General features: G+C 42.8%; 1 protein-coding gene and 1 long non-coding RNA gene across 2 annotated transcripts in view; one reads left to right on the forward strand and one right to left on the reverse strand.

Annotated features, from left to right (window-relative positions):
- Positions 1 to 8: 8 nt before the first annotated feature.
- LOC137444159 (uncharacterized) overlaps positions 9 to 16,626 on the reverse strand; it is a 30,072-nt gene continuing 13,454 nt past the window's right edge. The window contains exons 3-6 of the long non-coding RNA XR_010988092.1: positions 7,659 to 7,768; positions 5,855 to 5,917; positions 3,925 to 4,119; positions 9 to 1,626 (exon numbers count right to left, since the gene is read on the reverse strand). This is a non-coding gene — a long non-coding RNA (uncharacterized lncRNA). The remainder of the gene's footprint in view (positions 1,627 to 3,924; positions 4,120 to 5,854; positions 5,918 to 7,658; positions 7,769 to 16,626) is intronic.
- IL10RB (interleukin 10 receptor subunit beta) lies at positions 840 to 16,101 on the forward strand. The gene is made up of 7 exons (XM_068144532.1): positions 840 to 969; positions 3,491 to 3,614; positions 4,835 to 5,004; positions 8,350 to 8,510; positions 10,139 to 10,289; positions 11,667 to 11,824; positions 15,326 to 16,101. The coding sequence occupies exons 1-7, from the start codon at positions 921 to 923 to the stop codon at positions 15,536 to 15,538; spliced, it is 1,026 nt and encodes a 341-aa protein (XP_068000633.1). The 5' UTR covers positions 840 to 920; the 3' UTR covers positions 15,539 to 16,101.

Here is a 16,626-nt window from a genome sequence, read left to right on the forward strand (position 1 = left end):
TTAGTGTGGCTCCTCCGTGCCCCTGAAAAGCTGAGTCAGCCTATGAAGAATTTAGTCCTAGGGGAAGGCTTTTAGCTGTCACATAGCTGAGTGAAACCCACAACTTTTTCTCACCTCGTGTTGATTTGTTACTTTTCTGCCCACCAGCCCTTTCTTGGCTGCTATAGGTGGCAGTCATTCTTCTGATCTAGTTAGCTGAGAGTAATTTCTAAGTTGTTGGAATACATTCTGCTGATGCTGCACTACTGTTAAGTTCTAAGCAGCTGTAAGTGCCTGACAGTTCTGATCTGGAAAAACTAAGTGGCTGTGGATTTATGCAGCCCTAGAGGCAGCAGGTGAAGCTTCCACTCGCACGGATGCTGTACCACTCTGCTCTTTGTACAGTGTCATTGGTGTGTGCCTCTCCACAGCAGTAGAAGCCTAGGAGCATTGCTCAGACAGAAGCCAGTGGGACTGCGTGTTCTGTGGAAAGCCTTATTTAATAGCAGGAGCTGACACCCCCTTCCCACCCCCCGCTTACCCTAGGGACTGGTGTTTTCAGATGACGACAGCACTAGCTTAAGAAAGAACCCTTTCTACTCTGCTCCCTTCACCCCCCAAGTTTCAGCTGGTTTTGATGGGGGATGATCAGTGTTCTGGCAGAAGTCGTGGTTTGGGTATCTTTGGTCTTCAGGACAGCTCCTGACGTCGGAGATGTCTTCCCTGTGCTTGGAGGCAGGCAGCCTCGCTGGCTGAGAGCGAAGCTCTACGGCTCGGAGTAGCCGCGGTTCCCGCACACCGCCGCGCCCCGCCCGCTGCAGGAAGGCGGAAGGGTTTTAGGGGCAGGCTCGCAACCCCGCCTCGAGAGCAGCACTTGGTGCCATGGCGTGGCGGCAGCGTCGGCACCTCCGCTGCTGAGGGAGGCCCCGCGGGGAGCTGCCATGGCCGTCACCCTCTGGTGCGCCCTCTGCAGCTGCCTTCTGCTCTGTGGTGAGTCCGTCCTGGGGCTGGCGGGGGTGGGGGGGCGAGGGGCACGGGCCGCCCCGGCGAGGAATCGCGATTCTGATCGCCGCGGGGGGGGTTGGGGGCAGCGGGATCAAGGATCGTTAAGAGGCGGCCGGGATCATTCTCCAGAGTGGCTCTGCCCGCAGAGCCTGGAGGCGGCTTCACGTGAGGCGTGGCTGCGGTGACGGGAGAGGGGAAAGGCCGGCAGCCGCCCGCCCTTCTCACTGCCTTGGTCTGGAAGCGCGAAGGACCGCCGGGATGCTCCGCTGGCGGGGCTTGGCTCCCGCTGTCCACCCGCGGTTTTCTCCCCGAAGACTGTGCCTTGTGCTGAGAAACTGAAACTTCCCTGCGTGGTGTTGGACGCTTGTGCGAGTCCCGGTGATGGAACTGGAACAGGCGTGTGGGTGGGAGACCGCTGTCTGCAAGGCACAGTGACCGTGGGCTGTGGGTGCGTGGGCGCAGCCGTGCCTGCAGCGCCCGGCTCGGACCGGCTCTCCCTGGTCCCGGCCGTGCCTTTCCCAACAGGCTGTATCTGAGACTCGGAGGAGAGCTGCGCACAGGTCTGTCATTTAGAGCGAACCACAGAATCGTTTCTCACCTTACTGGGTTTACAGCGCTGGATGGAAAATCGCTACCTGGAGGCTTTTCAAATAGGAAAGGCAGTCAGGGAAGCGAGCATTCAAAGGCATCACGCTTTTTACTGGGAATTTACCAGCCTACTTCAAACCCTTGGAGGGGGCTTCCTCAAAGCTTGGGGAGTACCCTTGAGAGGGCACTTTGTAGCAAGGACCACACAGTGCAGGAGAGAAACCAGATGCCTTGTACAAGATGTATTTTTTCAGCTGTGTAGTTCATCTCCACCTGGGATTTTGCAGGCCAGAGAATGTGTGAGAGCAGGGGGCCAGAGGTGCCAGCAAAGGGGCACAGTGTGTGCATAGGCACAGATTTCCAAGTGCCTGAGATGGATACCTGTGAAGGCATGTGCACAGAGGGATGGCATCTCTCAAGGAGATGGCTTCAGGGGCACAAGCAACTTGAGGTAACAAGCACTTGAGGTAATTAGTTTGGTGTAAGGGCAACATTGCAGAAATTAAGTCTGTGAAACAGATTTATTTAAGCAGGGCTTAGATTTAACACTCTTGTCTGCTAAAGGTGGGTAAGTGACATGTTAATTTCATGTATTTATGCATTGGTTGTAGATAGATAAATAGGTTATTTATCTTACAACATGTGCCATTAGGTTCTACTCCTGTGACATTTAAGCACTGATCTGGCCTGGCAGGAGTTTGTTTGCATTGATCATTCATGATGCACTAATGGGCCAAAATCTTTGCTATTTTATTTTCAAGATCAGCAATTATTTTAAAATAATTAAATCATAATAATAATGGACTGCTCATTGATACTACTGTAGGGTTTCCTTTATTCAGTTTCAATAAAGCAAAATGGTTGTGTTTTCATCACTTGTGATGCTAGTTAATGGTGCATTCATCTGTATGGCATATTTCATAGATTCATAGAATGCTTTGGGGTTGGAAGGGACCTTAAGGGCCATCTAGTTCCAACATCCCTGGCATTGGCAGGGACACCTTCCACTAGACCACTCTAGGCAGAGGGCATCTACAAGCTCCCTGGGCAACATGTTCCGTGGTCTCACCACCCTTCCTGTAGATTTCTTCCTAAAATCTAGTCTAAATCTACCCTCCTCAAGCCTCAGTCCATTCCCTTTTGTCCTGTAAAAAGTCCCCAGCTTTCTTCTAGGCCTCTTTCAGGTGCTGGAAGGACACAATAAAGTCACCCTGGTGCTTTCTCTTCTTTGGGCTGAACAGCCCTGCCTCTCACAGCCTGTCCCCATGGGGGAGGTGCACCAGCCCTCTAATCATCTTCATGGACCTGCTCTGGACCTGCTCCAGCAGTTTGATGTCCTCCTTATGCTGGGGGCACCAGCACATTCAATAGCTCCCTTGCTTTCAAAAGTTCTTGTTTGTCTCTTCAATGAATAAAATATTTGAAATGGCAATGCTAATCCATGCAGTGATAATATAAAGCTGGTGGAATTTGGGGTTTTGAGGTTTTGTAAATAATTTAAGTCTTATATCCAGGTCTATATTAGAAAGGCTGTTCAAAAATGCACAAGAAATCGATCCACACACCCATGTTGTTACCATAGTGCTAATGGACTTGGAAAAATTTGCTTTGGAGAACTTCAGTGAGAGTTCATGCATGCAGCCTCATGGGCCCTACATCTTAAGCACTAACAAGTCAGTCATGCATCATAAATGGTGATATCATAAAGACTTCTTGGAAATCATTGATGCTGGCTAATTTGGTTTTGTTGCATAAGCTCAGAAGGAACAATAGGCATCAGGAAGTATTAAAGTCTGGGGTTTTTTTAAGTGTCTGAGGCAAGGAAAAGAAAAAAGGCTCTATTTAAGTGTTGGGTGACTGAGAAGTTGCTGGAGGAACACATGCTAAAATGTTCTGTTGGTATTGTTTGTTTCCATAGCATATTCAATGGTGCCCAACCCCCAAAATGCAAGAATTACTTCCATTAATCTTCGCAGCATTTTACAGTGGGATGCACCTAGACTACACAAAGGGAACATAACTTACACTGTACAATATAAGAGGTAAGTCTGGGGGACCTGTGCTTGCTTTAATTCATGTTTTGCAACTGCATGTGTTAGTGATTTGTTTCCTTTTTAAAAGATCAGTAGCTGTCCCCCCCCCCTTTTTTTTTCAGTTAAATAAGAGGGCAGAAGCATTTTCTACACATTTCACGCCCAAGGCAGTTGTGTTCACCTTGGTTTGTTGGTGTTTTTTTAACCAGAAATGCATTTTAACCTTGGCTGTTATTAGCTCCATGTATGCTTATGTCTCTGCTGTGTAGCTGTTACCTGCCATCAAAACACTTAGTCCTGCTGGGTGTCAGGACCTTACCTGATCTCTCACTTCAGCAGCATTTTGCGCTTTGCCACTGCCTTTAGTGGAAATGCCCAGTGAACTGCAGGCAGGTAGCTTGTCCATTCAGTGTCTTGGAACACATTTTCTGAGGTCTCCTTTTGTCAGTTTTGGTAGGTTGATACAGCTTTGGTTTGGTTTTACCACTGTGTCCTTCCGGGTTGGTCTTTCCTGCTGAGAAAAGCAATCTGTGTTTCTGTACTGAAGAAACCAACCACTTCTCCAGCCCAGCAGTGAACTCCTTCCCTTCCCTCTGTGCTTGAGAAGGAAACCACATGTTGGACCAGAGGACTTGTGTTCCTGCTGAAGGTTTGGCAAAGACAGGGTAGGATGTAAAGCGGAGATGATGTCACCCACAGGCAGGTGTCTGCTGAGGAGAAACCCCAAACTAAGAGTGCAGACCACCTTAGTCAAAAGGAGATTTTTCTGTGTTCTGGTAGCAGCTGCCTGTTGGATCACTGTGCTGCTAGGTGGGCTTTTGATGCAAAGCAGAAAGAACATCATATATTAAACAGTTCCCAGCCAGTTCTCAGCCTGTTTTTGCTGGCTTTTCCTTATATGCATCTCTTAAAGACAGTTCTGAGCTAAGTCCAAGTTAGAGAGCAATGCTGTGCATAGCTGTCTTAGTCTTGCAGACTTGTCTGATAACTGTTGAATTGTTTTGTAACCACTGTCTATTTACTGAATCCTAGTTCTAATCTTTAACTATATTACAGAGATATGGATGCATGTAAAATGCTTTGTGTGTACATTACTAATGATGTTTTTTACACACTGGATCTAATTTTTCTTATTCATAACTGGTTGTATTAATGAACATATAAATACACCACTTCTTCCAGTTAACTGAAAAGACATTTAGTCAGTTATATGTTTCTCTTCCTTACAGCATCAATTTGCCTGGAAACACATATGAAAATGTGGGCACAAACTTGACACTTACAGAGTGTGATGTCTCTTCTCTGTCTGCATACGGAAACTATGTATTAAAGGTCAGAGCAGAGTCAGAAAATGACCATTCAGACTGGGTAACCATCACATTTAAGCCAATGGATGACAGTAAGCCTTTTTCTACCTTTCCACTAAACACACTGTCTGCTATTAATGTGCCTTTACAACCTGGCTCCATAGGGGATCCTGCAGAAAGGCTGGAGAGGGACTTTTCATAACGGTGTCTAGCAGTAGAAGAAGAGGGAATGGCTTTAAGCTGAGGGAGAGCAGATTCAGACTGGATCTTAGGAAGAAGTGGATGAGACTCTGGAATAGGGTGGCCAGGGAGGTTGTGGATGCCTTGTCCCTAGGGGTGTTTAAACCACCACAGCCAGGTTAGATCAGGTCTTGAGTAGCCAAGTGTATTTGAGAGGTGTCCCTCCCATGGTGAAGAGCTTGGAGTAGATATTCTCTAAGGTCCCTTCCAACCTAAGCCATTTCTATGACAATAAGAAAAGCTATAGTGTGCAGATCACTTTTAAATTTAATTACATTGAACCATAAAGTCTTAGTTGTAACACTTTTGGTTTTTGAAGACAGAAGTTGCTGTCAGAAAAAATACTAGGTTCACTGCTATAGCTTGAAGTTATTATTGGTACTTGAAACCTCTTTTGAGGAGGTTTTCAGAAAAATGTGTATTTTTTCATTAAAGATTATTTATATTTTTCTTCAATGGTTCAGACTTCTTGTATATCTAAATAAGTTACAGTATGACAGAATCACAGTATCACCAAGGCTGGAAGAGACCTCAAAGATCATCAAGTCCAACCTGTTGCCACAGAGCTCATGACTAGACCATGGCATCAAGTGCCACGTCCAATCCCCTCTTGAACACCTCCAGAGATGGTGACTCCACCACCTCCCTGGGCAGCCCATTCCAATGACTAATGACTCTCTCAGTGAAGAACTTTCTCCTCACCTCCAGCCTGAACCTCCTCTGGTGCAGCTTGAGACTGTGTCCTCTCGTTCTGGTGCTGGTTGCCTGAGAGAAGAGACCAACAAGTTAAATTACTTTTTCTTCAGGAAAAAACAACAATAACAAAAAAAACCCCAATTGCACAGAGAATGATTAATTTTTAATCAAGAAATCTTCATTACACAATATTGTCATTCCCTTAGTGAAGATTTGCAGTATTGTGTGAGAGATGATTTAGACATCGCCGTGCAAAGTCTAAAGAAATTAACAGAGATGTTAATCATGTTGCTGTCACCTGAGCTAGGGAATGGCAGACTAGTTTTTATCAACTAGCACCCTTTGGTTTGGACATTTTTTTACACCAAACACAGGCAAAATTCAAATTATTTTATATGAGGTAGCTAATGTTACACAAGGCTTTTTTCTTCTCACAGCTGCTAGTACAAAACTCTGGAGGAAGCTTCTGTTACACCTCATCTTTGAGAAAACTTTTTTCTACAATCCTGTTTTTTTTTTCTTACTCTGCCTCCATTTTCTTGATTTTTTTTCTTTTTATGCTGTTCCTTGGATTTCAGAATGTAATTTTATAGTTTACAGCCTTGTTTTTCAGAATGCTTTTATTGGTTACCTGTCCAAAAGCACAATGTTGATATAATTTAATCTGCCTTGAACAGAAGCACTACAACATAGCATGAAAAAAATAAACAAATGACAACATTTGTCAGTATAAATTGCTGCCAAATGAAAGTGTAATACAAAAAGTATGGACAGATTTTCACAGTAGAAAGCAAAGTTGTGAGTCATTAATGGGTTTGTGGTTTGACATACATTTGAAAGAGCTTGTGGCCTTCAGAGCAGGCTAGGCTTTGAAAAGGCATCTTGTTCCCAAGTAGGAAAATCTGTGTATAAAACTACCCGGAAAGAAAGACCTGTGAGTGAGTACTAGCCAAATCTGAGGAGAATATGAGGATTTTTAATGTTGTCACAGCTGATCTGAGCAGGGCATCATGACAAAAATATCTGATACTCCTTTCTATGTATGGTGGTTTGGCCCTGGCTGGGGGGCCTGATGCCCACCAAAGCCACTCTATCGCTCCCCTTAGATGGACAGGGGAGAGGAAAGATACAACCAAAGGCTCGTGAGTCAAGATAGAAGCAATGAAATAGAATGAAAAGCAAAAGCAAAGGCCACACATGGAAAAAAGATTAAACAAGGACATTATTCCCTAATTCCCATCAGCAGACAATGTTTGGTCACTTCCCAGGAAGCAAGGCTTCAATATGTGTAGTGGTTGCTCTGGAGGACAGATGCCATCAACGAATGTCCCTTCACTTGCTTCTTTCCCTTAGCTTTTCTATCTGAGCTGATGTCATATGGAATGGAATACCCCTTTGGTCAGTTTGGGTCAACTGGCCCAGGTGTGTCCCTTCCCAAGATCTGGCCCATTGTTCAGCCTACTGTTGGTGGGGAAAATGCAGGAAAAGCACAGCCTTGGTGCCTGGCTCAGCAGTAGCCAAAACACTGCTGTGTTACCAACACCCAGCTGCAGCACAGCAAAACACAGCACTAGAAAGATACTCTGGGGCGAGTTAACTCCAGCTCAGCAAACCCCACACATTATGTTATTTCTGCTAGTGCTTTTTTAATAATCTCCACACTGTATGTGGGAACAGCATATGAAAACCAGAGTAACCAAGATCACCCTCAAGTTATTCTTTTCCTAAGTTCAACATGTTCATGAGCTTTACATGAACGTATGGCTCAAACAGAGGGGGTTTAATTTTAATTATAGAAGTATATACTTACAGAGGACTGCAAAATTGTCTGTATATTGAGCTCTTCCTTTCTTAGATACTTTATAGTATGATTGTTGCCAGGCAGAACTTCAGTCAAGGCAGCCAAGGTGGAGTCGTTTGCTGTAATGACAGGATACTTCAGTGGAGAGCTCATTGCCTACACAACCTAGTTGATAACGAAGCTACTCATTAAATAATTTAGGTAGTGGCCCAAAAATATAGTGAAAACAAGCCATTTACAAAATGTGAGAATAAGATAGTTGGTCTAAGGAGCACAATCAGTAGGACATGCAGAAATAAAATGATCACAATGAAAGGAATATTAAAACACTTCACTAGAGAGTCTACTCAGAAAAGACAGATATTGCGACAGCTTGGCCCAAAAGGAGAAGTGAGTAACAACCTATAGAAGTAGTCCTTCCCCTCTCAGGACTCACCACAGCTGGCAAAAGAGAACTGAGTTAATTTAGTGTATGGGAAATGTAGTCTGCAACAGTATCTGTTATTTAAGTGCAAAAATGAAATCCTTTTCACGACCATTTCTGTGAGGAAAGGATTTATTCATGCTTTTCCATGAAGGGAAATTACTTTCTTCTAATAGATACAATTGTTTAAAGCATGAATTGTATGGAAACGTCAAATTGAAATCAATGTGAAACTCCATTCTATTCTTTCTTCTCTTCTGCCATCCTAATATACAGCAAACATTGGGCCACCTGATGTAAAAGTGAAGTCAGAATCTGGGTCCCTGCATGTGGATTTCATAGGCCCTTTTGCTGAACTTGACAACTGGCCTCTAAAGAAATATTATGGCTCGTGGAATTACAGAATACTTTACTGGAAGAAAGACAGCAGTACAGAGGTAACTTCTGTTTCATAGGTGGTGTGGCTCCATGACTTTGATATCTGCTTTTCTTGGTAGAATACCATGCTCAAGAAGTTCTGAAAGCTGAGGGTACTGACGTAAAAATGTATCTGCACTAATTACAGTGTAATCAAGTATAGTTACTTAACCACTGTTAAGAGCAAATGGCAGATACCTATGTAGTTAAATGGTAGCATGGATGTAATTTGTCCTTGGCATGATTAGAAATAACTGCTATGTTATGGCAGTTTATTCCCTCACTTCACTGGTGTGCTCATTTAAGATGAAGTCTTCAGCACCAAATCTCTGTATTTCACACATACAAGCAAGGGTAAACTTAGAAGCTGTAACATCAGCAGTATCTGTGATCATGCCAATAAGCTCAATTAGATTCAAATTTCATGTCATTCAAGTATTTGTGCTCTTTGTGGGACTTTGGCCTTTGAATACCACCACCACAGGGGAGGCCTTATATTAACTGTGGTAACCTTCACCACTTCAGTTTTGGTTGGTTGTACTTTATTGTCTTCCTCAAAGGGACAGCATCTACCATGGATGTGTTACTCATCTCAAAAGGCTTCTCTACAAAATGCATGGAAGAGCATCATAAATAATATATTAATTCTAGGGTCATGAGTTCTATTACAGGAATAAAGGAAGTTCTTTACTGGAAGATACCAGTCACAGTATAATTAGTGCTTTGTGCATCAGTATAATTTTCATATAATAGGACTACACTCTAGGTAATTCTGATTTATATTTGTTACCCTGCAAAATTCTTTGGCATTCAATTCCAGCAAATGAGGAGTCATCGTTTCCCAAAACCCAGAATGATTTTTCTGCTACCAAGCTACAAGAATTGATGGTATTTCTGCATGTGGGATGCAAACTTAGGTGGATTACCAGAGAAAGTGGGAAATTCAGGTAGAATTTGTGCTTGTGACACTTTGGAGCAGAGGTAGTCTGGGAAAACTCATAGGGATCAAGGAATCAAAAGGCATAGACTGAATAGCTTCATAGATGCTTTTTCAAATGGATGCTTGCTCAAAATTTTGAAACCTAGCTATAGAGTCTTCTCACCCCTGAGAAAGAATCTAAGTAATGGAGCATGTAGGAATTCCTATACTCTGCGGGGACTATACTGTTACAGGGAAATAACCAACCATGCCTCTAAACAGTAAGTTGCTTTTGGTCACTTAATAGCTTCCACAAGCCTTTTTTTTTAAATCTTTTCTCTTTTATTTTATTTTGTGCCTAGATCATCCATCCTACTTACTCTGTCTGAAATTAAATTGTTTGCCTATGATGCTCTTAGTTAATCACCCTTGCTTAAGCAATTTGTCACACCTCTGTTGATCTTTTTAACCTAAAACTTCATTAATGCTGCTAGAAGCAGCCAGAAAGTCAGTGACATGAACAGTCTCATGCTCTGACTATAGGTGAAATCTATGTAGTCATCATTTCTGTGACACTTGGCAGGGCATTTCATTATGCTTGAAAAGCTTTATTCATATTGGAACTATAACTGCTAGGATTTGTCCTACTACATGTAACTTTAATTACTTGCCTAGTCCATTCCCTGGCCTCCTGCTTTTCATTTTTTTTGTGTTCTTCTCTGTTACTAGGTAACTCACATAGATACTGACCATAACTCTGAAATACTCTCTCAGTTGGAGCCATGGACAATATATTGTGTTCAAGTGCAAGCAGTTATCCCCGAGCTGAACAAAACAGGGGAACTGAGCGAAGTGCTTTGTGAGCAGACAACCCACAATGGTAATACCCCGTATATCACAATGGGACACACACTGTAGGGAACTGGGAAATGTTCAAAGCCATTCAAAATTAAAACCAGTGTCATATGTAAACCTTCCAAAAATAGATGTGTTTGTTACTTTAATATTGTTTAGTGGATAATATATGTGTGCATTTGCAGTGGAGGAGTTGAAAACAAAGCAAAAACTATAAGCAGTACAGCACTGGTGGCTAATGCTTTGCTGCAGAGCCATCTGAGTTCCTCATACTCTGAAAATCAGAATTAAAGGGAGCATATGCTCTTCACTGATCACACCATGTGTCTGAACTTCTTTTACCATCAGCTATATTCATTATCTTACAAAAGCCTTTTTTCTGTGTATTTGGAACTGAGAAAGGAATTGGACCCTGTGTTGCAGTCTGCTCTATCCATGGTGGTATTGCTAGTGTCTGCCATGGGGCTAGGCCTTGATGCTCTTCCTCTGTGAAGCACAGTAGTTATTAATCAATAATATAAAGAAATACTTTGTTAGATACTTTTCTTCTCATTTTGAAGGCCATTAATTACCAAAGGTGCTTTTCTTTCCAGCCATGCCACTTTAACTGCTGATTGTGGAGTCCAGCAATAACCATCACATGGTCTGACCCTGTTGTTTTAGCAATGAGCTTCATGTCCCTATTTAAAAAAAAGGATGGGATACTCTCTTGTGCACAGGCATAATGTGTGTTTTGGCTAACTTACACCCTCCTGTGTGGAAAATTAGAGGCAGAGGCACAAGCTATCTGGTCAAAACCTCTTTTAAAAAGCTTAGTAGTGTAGAATTTGACAGACTTTTGACCCCTGACATCATAGGACCATAGAATTGTTTTGGTTGGAAAAGACCTCTAAGACTATCGCATCCAACCATCAACCTGAGACCACCATGGCCATTAAACCATGTCCCAAAGTGCCATGTCCACACATTTCTTGAATGCCTCCAGGGATGGTGACTCCAACATCTCCATGGGTAACATATTCCAGTACTTGACCACTCTTTCAGTAAAGAAATTGTTCTTAGTATCCAATCTAAACCTTCCATGGCACAATTTCAGGCCATTTCCTCTGACTGTGTCTTTACTTTGCTGCTATTTTACAATGGCTTTTTGCATTCTCTCACCAGTATGTGTAATTTTAAGTAGTGAATGTCCAAATATAGTAGCTTTCAAGCTTACCTTACTGAGAACTTCCACAGCCCATTCAGACAAAAACCTTAAGAGATATTTTGCATCTGGAAACAAAGGTTTATGTTTGCAGGTTTATGGCTTTTAATCCCATAGAAAAAGTGACAGTTGTAAAATAATACATAATAAAATTAATAATGCCACTTTTCATTTCATTTTCTTTCCTGTCTCTTGCAGGTGTAACTCCTGTGTGGATAATTGTGACTGTTCTTATTGGATCAATGTTGGCCATTGTAATCAGTGTTCCCCTCTGTTTCTTTTCATTTTTGTACCTCTATCGACTGGCCAAACATGTTCTCTGCCCTTCATATATTTTCCCAGAACACTTAAAAGAGGTTTGTTTTCTACTTAACACAATCAAAATCAGACTTTTCAGCAGAACCTTCTGATTTTCAAAGGCTCTCTGTGCCAAAACCTTTAGAGCCTTCTTTTGGTTTGCCTTCTTTCATTTGCACCTGATTGTTAGCCATCTGTAAAGTGTTGATTATTCTGAGGGGGTTTTAGACTATAAGCAGCAGTGGTGGTTATCTTTTGTTATGTAGTTGTGGTGTATGATGAAACTCCTTAGGGCCACAAGGATGATCAGAGGGCTGGAGCACCTCTCCTACGAGGACAGACTGAAGGAGTTGGGGCTGTTCAATCTGGAGAAGAGAAGGCTCCGAGGTGACCTAATTGTGGCCTTCCAGTATCTGAAGGGGGCTACAGGAAGGCTGGGGAGGAACTTCTCAGGATCTCAGGTAGTGATAGGACTAGGGGGAATGGAATGAAGCTGGAGGTGGGGAGATTCAGGCTGGACATGAGGATGAAGTGCTTCACCATGAGAGTGATGAAACCCTGGAATGGGTTGTCCAGGGAGGTGATTGAGGCCTCATCCCTGGAGGTGTTCAAGCCCAGGCTGGATGAGGCTCTGGCCAGCCTGATCTAGTGTGGGGTGTCCCTGCCCATGGCAGGGGGGTTTGAACTAGATGATCCTTGTGGTTCCTTCCAACCCTGACTGATTCTATGATTCTATGATTCATTCGTCTGCCAAACATGAGAAGCTATTCCAAGAAGTGCAAATGATGAAGTTGTAAATGTTGGGAAAAGCTGACAAAGACTTTCCAGTGTGAGAAAAGTAGTGGAAGTTACTTCATTTAATTTCTGGCATTATAAGGCCATAAGTTTTGCATGAATGGTACCCCATGTTTTTCAACAAGTTTCGTGGCACTGCATGGGCATAAGTAAGAAGCAGTGAAATTAGACTTGATTTTGAACGATGCTGATGTATAATAAACTCTAATATACTGCCATTTTGAACTGTTCTGCACAGAAGGGTCAAAAATATTTAAAAGCTGAACAATTTGAAAGCTTGGCATATACTTTTATTCCTAAAGCAACTGCATAATTTGTAAGATGAAGCTTTAAATGGCTTAGAAGCAGGATATTTTCTTTACTTTCCAAGTCAGAGAATAACAGGTGCTAACCTTCAGTTCCTCTTTTTAGATAGCAAACAACAGAAAACTCTTCCCCCCCTATCTCCTTTTAGCCTTAAACCTACAGATTTGTTCTCCTGAAACAAAGTTCTTTCACAAATAGAATAACGAGCAAAAAACCACAACAGAGTTTTAAATGAGGTAAAGAATGTAGAGAAGTCTGAACATTTGAGATAAAATGAGAGCAATAAATGTTAGCAGTTACTGCTGGGGAATGCCAACTGACCCTGTTACCTATATAACATAAAAAGGCTGTATCAGAATCTCCTCCAAGAAACAAGCCTATACAGGGTCTTACATACACTGAAGTTAGTAACCTATACTCTTCTGAGTTTCCTGCAGTTTCTCTGGGTCTTTTATTTTGAATCATTTAGAGCTCAGCAAACTAAGGCTTTGCAGCTGACTTAGCAATCATCTTGTGCTTTAAGCTGAGCCCGTGTTCAGCACAGGGTAGCCTGCTGAACCTGGAGCTCAGCTGTTGGGAAGGTAGCATTGATCTGATCAGTGCAGGATGTAGTCAAGTTTCATTTTGCTCACAGGTTTCTCACAAGAAAGGGAGAATTTTCGTTTTGTGCTGGTTGGTTTTAGTGGTTAATCACAGTAATCAGAGGTCAACCATGCTTACTAAAATGACACTTTTCAAAGGCAACGGGTTTGCTATCTGGATGAGGGCATTGAGTCCATCATCAGTAAATTTGTGGATGACACCTAGCTGGGGGCAGGAGTTGATCTGCTGGAGGGTAGAGAGGCTCTGCAGAGAGACCTCGACAGGCTGGACAGATGGGCAGAGTCCAACGGCATGAGATTTAACACATCCAAGTGCCGGGTTCTGCACATTGGCCACAACAACCACATGCAGTGCTACAGGCTGGGGTCAGAGTGGCTGAAGAGCGGCCAGGCAGAGAGGGACCTGGGGGTGCTGGTTGATGGTAGGCTGAACATGAGCCTGCAGTGTGCCCAGGCGGCCAGGAGGGCCAGTGGCATCCTGGCCTGCATTAAGAACAGTGTGGCCAGCAGGAGCAGGGAGGTCATTCTGCCCCTGTACACTGCACTGGTTAGGCCACACCTCGAGTCCTGTGTCCAGTTCTGGGTCCCTCAGTTTAGGAAGGATGTTGACTTGCTGGAATGAGTCCAGAGAAGGGCAAGGAAGTTGGTGAGGGGCTTGGAACACAGCCCTGTGAGGAGAGACTGAGGGAGCTGGGGTTGCTTAGCCTGGAGAAGAGGAGACTCAGGGGTGACCTTATTGCTGTTTACAACTACCTGAAGGGGGGTTGTAGACAGGCAGAGGTTGGTCTCTTCTCCTAGGCAGCCAGTACCAGAACAAGAGGACACAGTCTCAGGCTGTGCCAGGGGAGGTTCAGGTTGGAGGTCAGGAGGAAGTTTTACACAGAGAGAGTGATTGCCCATTGGAATGGGCTGCCTGGGGAGGTGGTGGAGTCGCCATCGCTGGAGGTGTTCAGGAGGAGACTTGACAGGGTGCTTGGTTGCATGGTTTAGTTGGTTGGGTGGTGTTGGATGATAGGTTGGACACAATGATCTTGAAGGTCTCTTCCAGTCTGGTCTGGTCTGGTCTGGTCTGGTCTATTCTATTCTATTCTATTCTATTCTATTCTATTCTATTCTATGCTATTCTATTCCATGTGAATATTTGTTCTGTCAGTAACCTGCAATCTCATTTCAAATCAGTTTGCTAGAAAAAGCTCTAACAGTAATAATATTAGTATTAATTTTGTTAACAGGACTCCTGATAAAGCAGCTTTTGTCTTATGTAAAATGCACTAAGGGACTAAGTCACAAGGACAAAATGCAGTTGTACTTCTTCAGCCACTACCAATAAAATCAACTGCCACTTCAGCTGCCAAAATGAGTGCCCAACATGTCATTACTGTGTTGAGTAGGTGTGCTGTTCTTGTGTTGACATTCAAAATATAGCCATGACATCCTGCAAAACCCATGCTGATTGCTGAAGCTGGTTCCAGCTTATCAACAGATCAGGAGCTGGGAGGAATTTATAATATTTTTGTATTAAAATTAAGTCACCTTTCTCACTGAAATGCATAGCCCCACAAATCTCCCTCCCTCTCCTTTATTTGACTAAATGGTTGCGGTTTATGTTGACATTTAAAGCATCACTACTTAATGTCTGAGCAGGCAGCTCTGAGATGGCTGGAACTATTCACATCTTTTGGATCTATTTGACAAATTTCAGTGTTAAAGCAGAGAGGTTATTACACTGCACCACTCTGGGACTTCTAAGGATTAAGAAAGCCAGCTGATGCGTGGAAAACAATATAAAACCTATTTCTAGGCAAACAGGATTAAATGTCTGGTCAGCCTAATTCTCATTTCCTCTTTCCTTCACAGTTTCTGAGCAAGCCTCCCAGTAGTTCACAGGATTTTTCTGCACTCCCACAAGAAGAGCATCTTTTTTATGACAAGCTAACTGTCGTTTCAGAGGAATCAAAAAATCAGAATGATGAGACTGGAGACGAGACCAGCAAGACAACAGAGCACCTTCAGCACTCAGAACAAGAAGATTCAGATTTGAGAATAGTACCAGCTTCAGAAGAGGCCTAAATGGACTCTGCATACTTCACTCAAGCCAAAAGAAAAGCAATTGGACTATTTTTATCTTCTTATTACTGCATTCTTAAGACAGTAAAAATCCAGATACAAAATTGTGTACACAGACTTTAAACACAATCACGGGGGGGTGGTTAAAGTACAAAAAACTGGACTGTCAATGGGGAACTAAACGATACATTATTTTTGCTTGTAGCAAAAAATGTCATAGCAATATCTGGGACTGTATTATGACTTATTTAAAAAGCAAATAAAAAATATATAATCCTAGTGAATGTAACTATGATGAACTGTTTATTTGCAGATGCTAATCAAAGCAGCATGTGGTATAGGGTTTGTAAAAAAAAGCCATATTTTGTAGAGAAAGACCTGATCTGACTTCTATTTTTACATGAGAGAGTGTGTGTATTGCTTAAGGATGTCTCCAGTGGCATGATCTTTCTATTGATTTGGTGGGTTTTTTTTTAACCTGATGCAAAACTGTGAATTTTTTATGATGTTACAAGTTTGGTATGAATAAACCAAACACAAATATTCAGAGAGTTTTGCATTGCAAAGTGTTTCTCATGCTTTATTGCTAAGCATAATGGGAACGGGCTTGTGCGCTGCCAGATAGCTCTCTACATACAGGTATGGATCAGTCCCCTGAGCCTCAGCCCTGCAGTTTCTATGGCTGATTAAATTTTGCCTACCAATCCAGAGTCCATTGAAGCCTGTGGAAAACTTTGCAGCTAAAGTAGGATTTAAAAGGTAGGTTTACTTTGTTTTTATCAATACAATCTCACCTGCATAGCCCTGTTCATGCACGTGAAGGTTATGTCCACTCGAACATCGGGGCATAAAGTTGGACCTTCACAGTGTGTGCTGAGTGATGTACATTTTTCTGGTATGTATTATATGAGAGTGTCAGCAAAAGTAACTTGCTATGAGTGATGTGATTATAATTTGATGTGATCATAAATTGATGTGGGGATTACAAGTTTTTTTTACTATAATTTCAAGGTTTGTTACTTCTTGGAAGCTGTTGCAGGAAGAAAATGTAGACCAGGCACTGACTCTTTGTACCATCCAGCTGTATGTAA

Source organism: Melanerpes formicivorus, unplaced genomic scaffold (genome assembly GCF_026170545.1).
Source record: "Melanerpes formicivorus ecotype bairdi unplaced genomic scaffold, bMelFor1.0.p_v2 SCAF_11, whole genome shotgun sequence".
Classification (NCBI taxonomy): domain Eukaryota; kingdom Metazoa; phylum Chordata; class Aves; order Piciformes; family Picidae; genus Melanerpes; species Melanerpes formicivorus.

Excerpts from the sequence above, each read along its gene's own strand:
- IL10RB (XM_068144532.1), top strand. The coding sequence starts at position 921 with ATGGCCGTCACCCTCTGGTGCGCCCTCTGCAGCTGCCTTCTGCTCTGT. Across the intron at positions 8,511-10,138 it reads AGAAAGACAGCAGTACAGAG|GTAACTCACATAGATACTGA; the intron begins GTAACTTCTGTT and ends CTCTGTTACTAG. Across the intron at positions 10,290-11,666 it reads TGAGCAGACAACCCACAATG|GTGTAACTCCTGTGTGGATA; the intron begins GTAATACCCCGT and ends TGTCTCTTGCAG.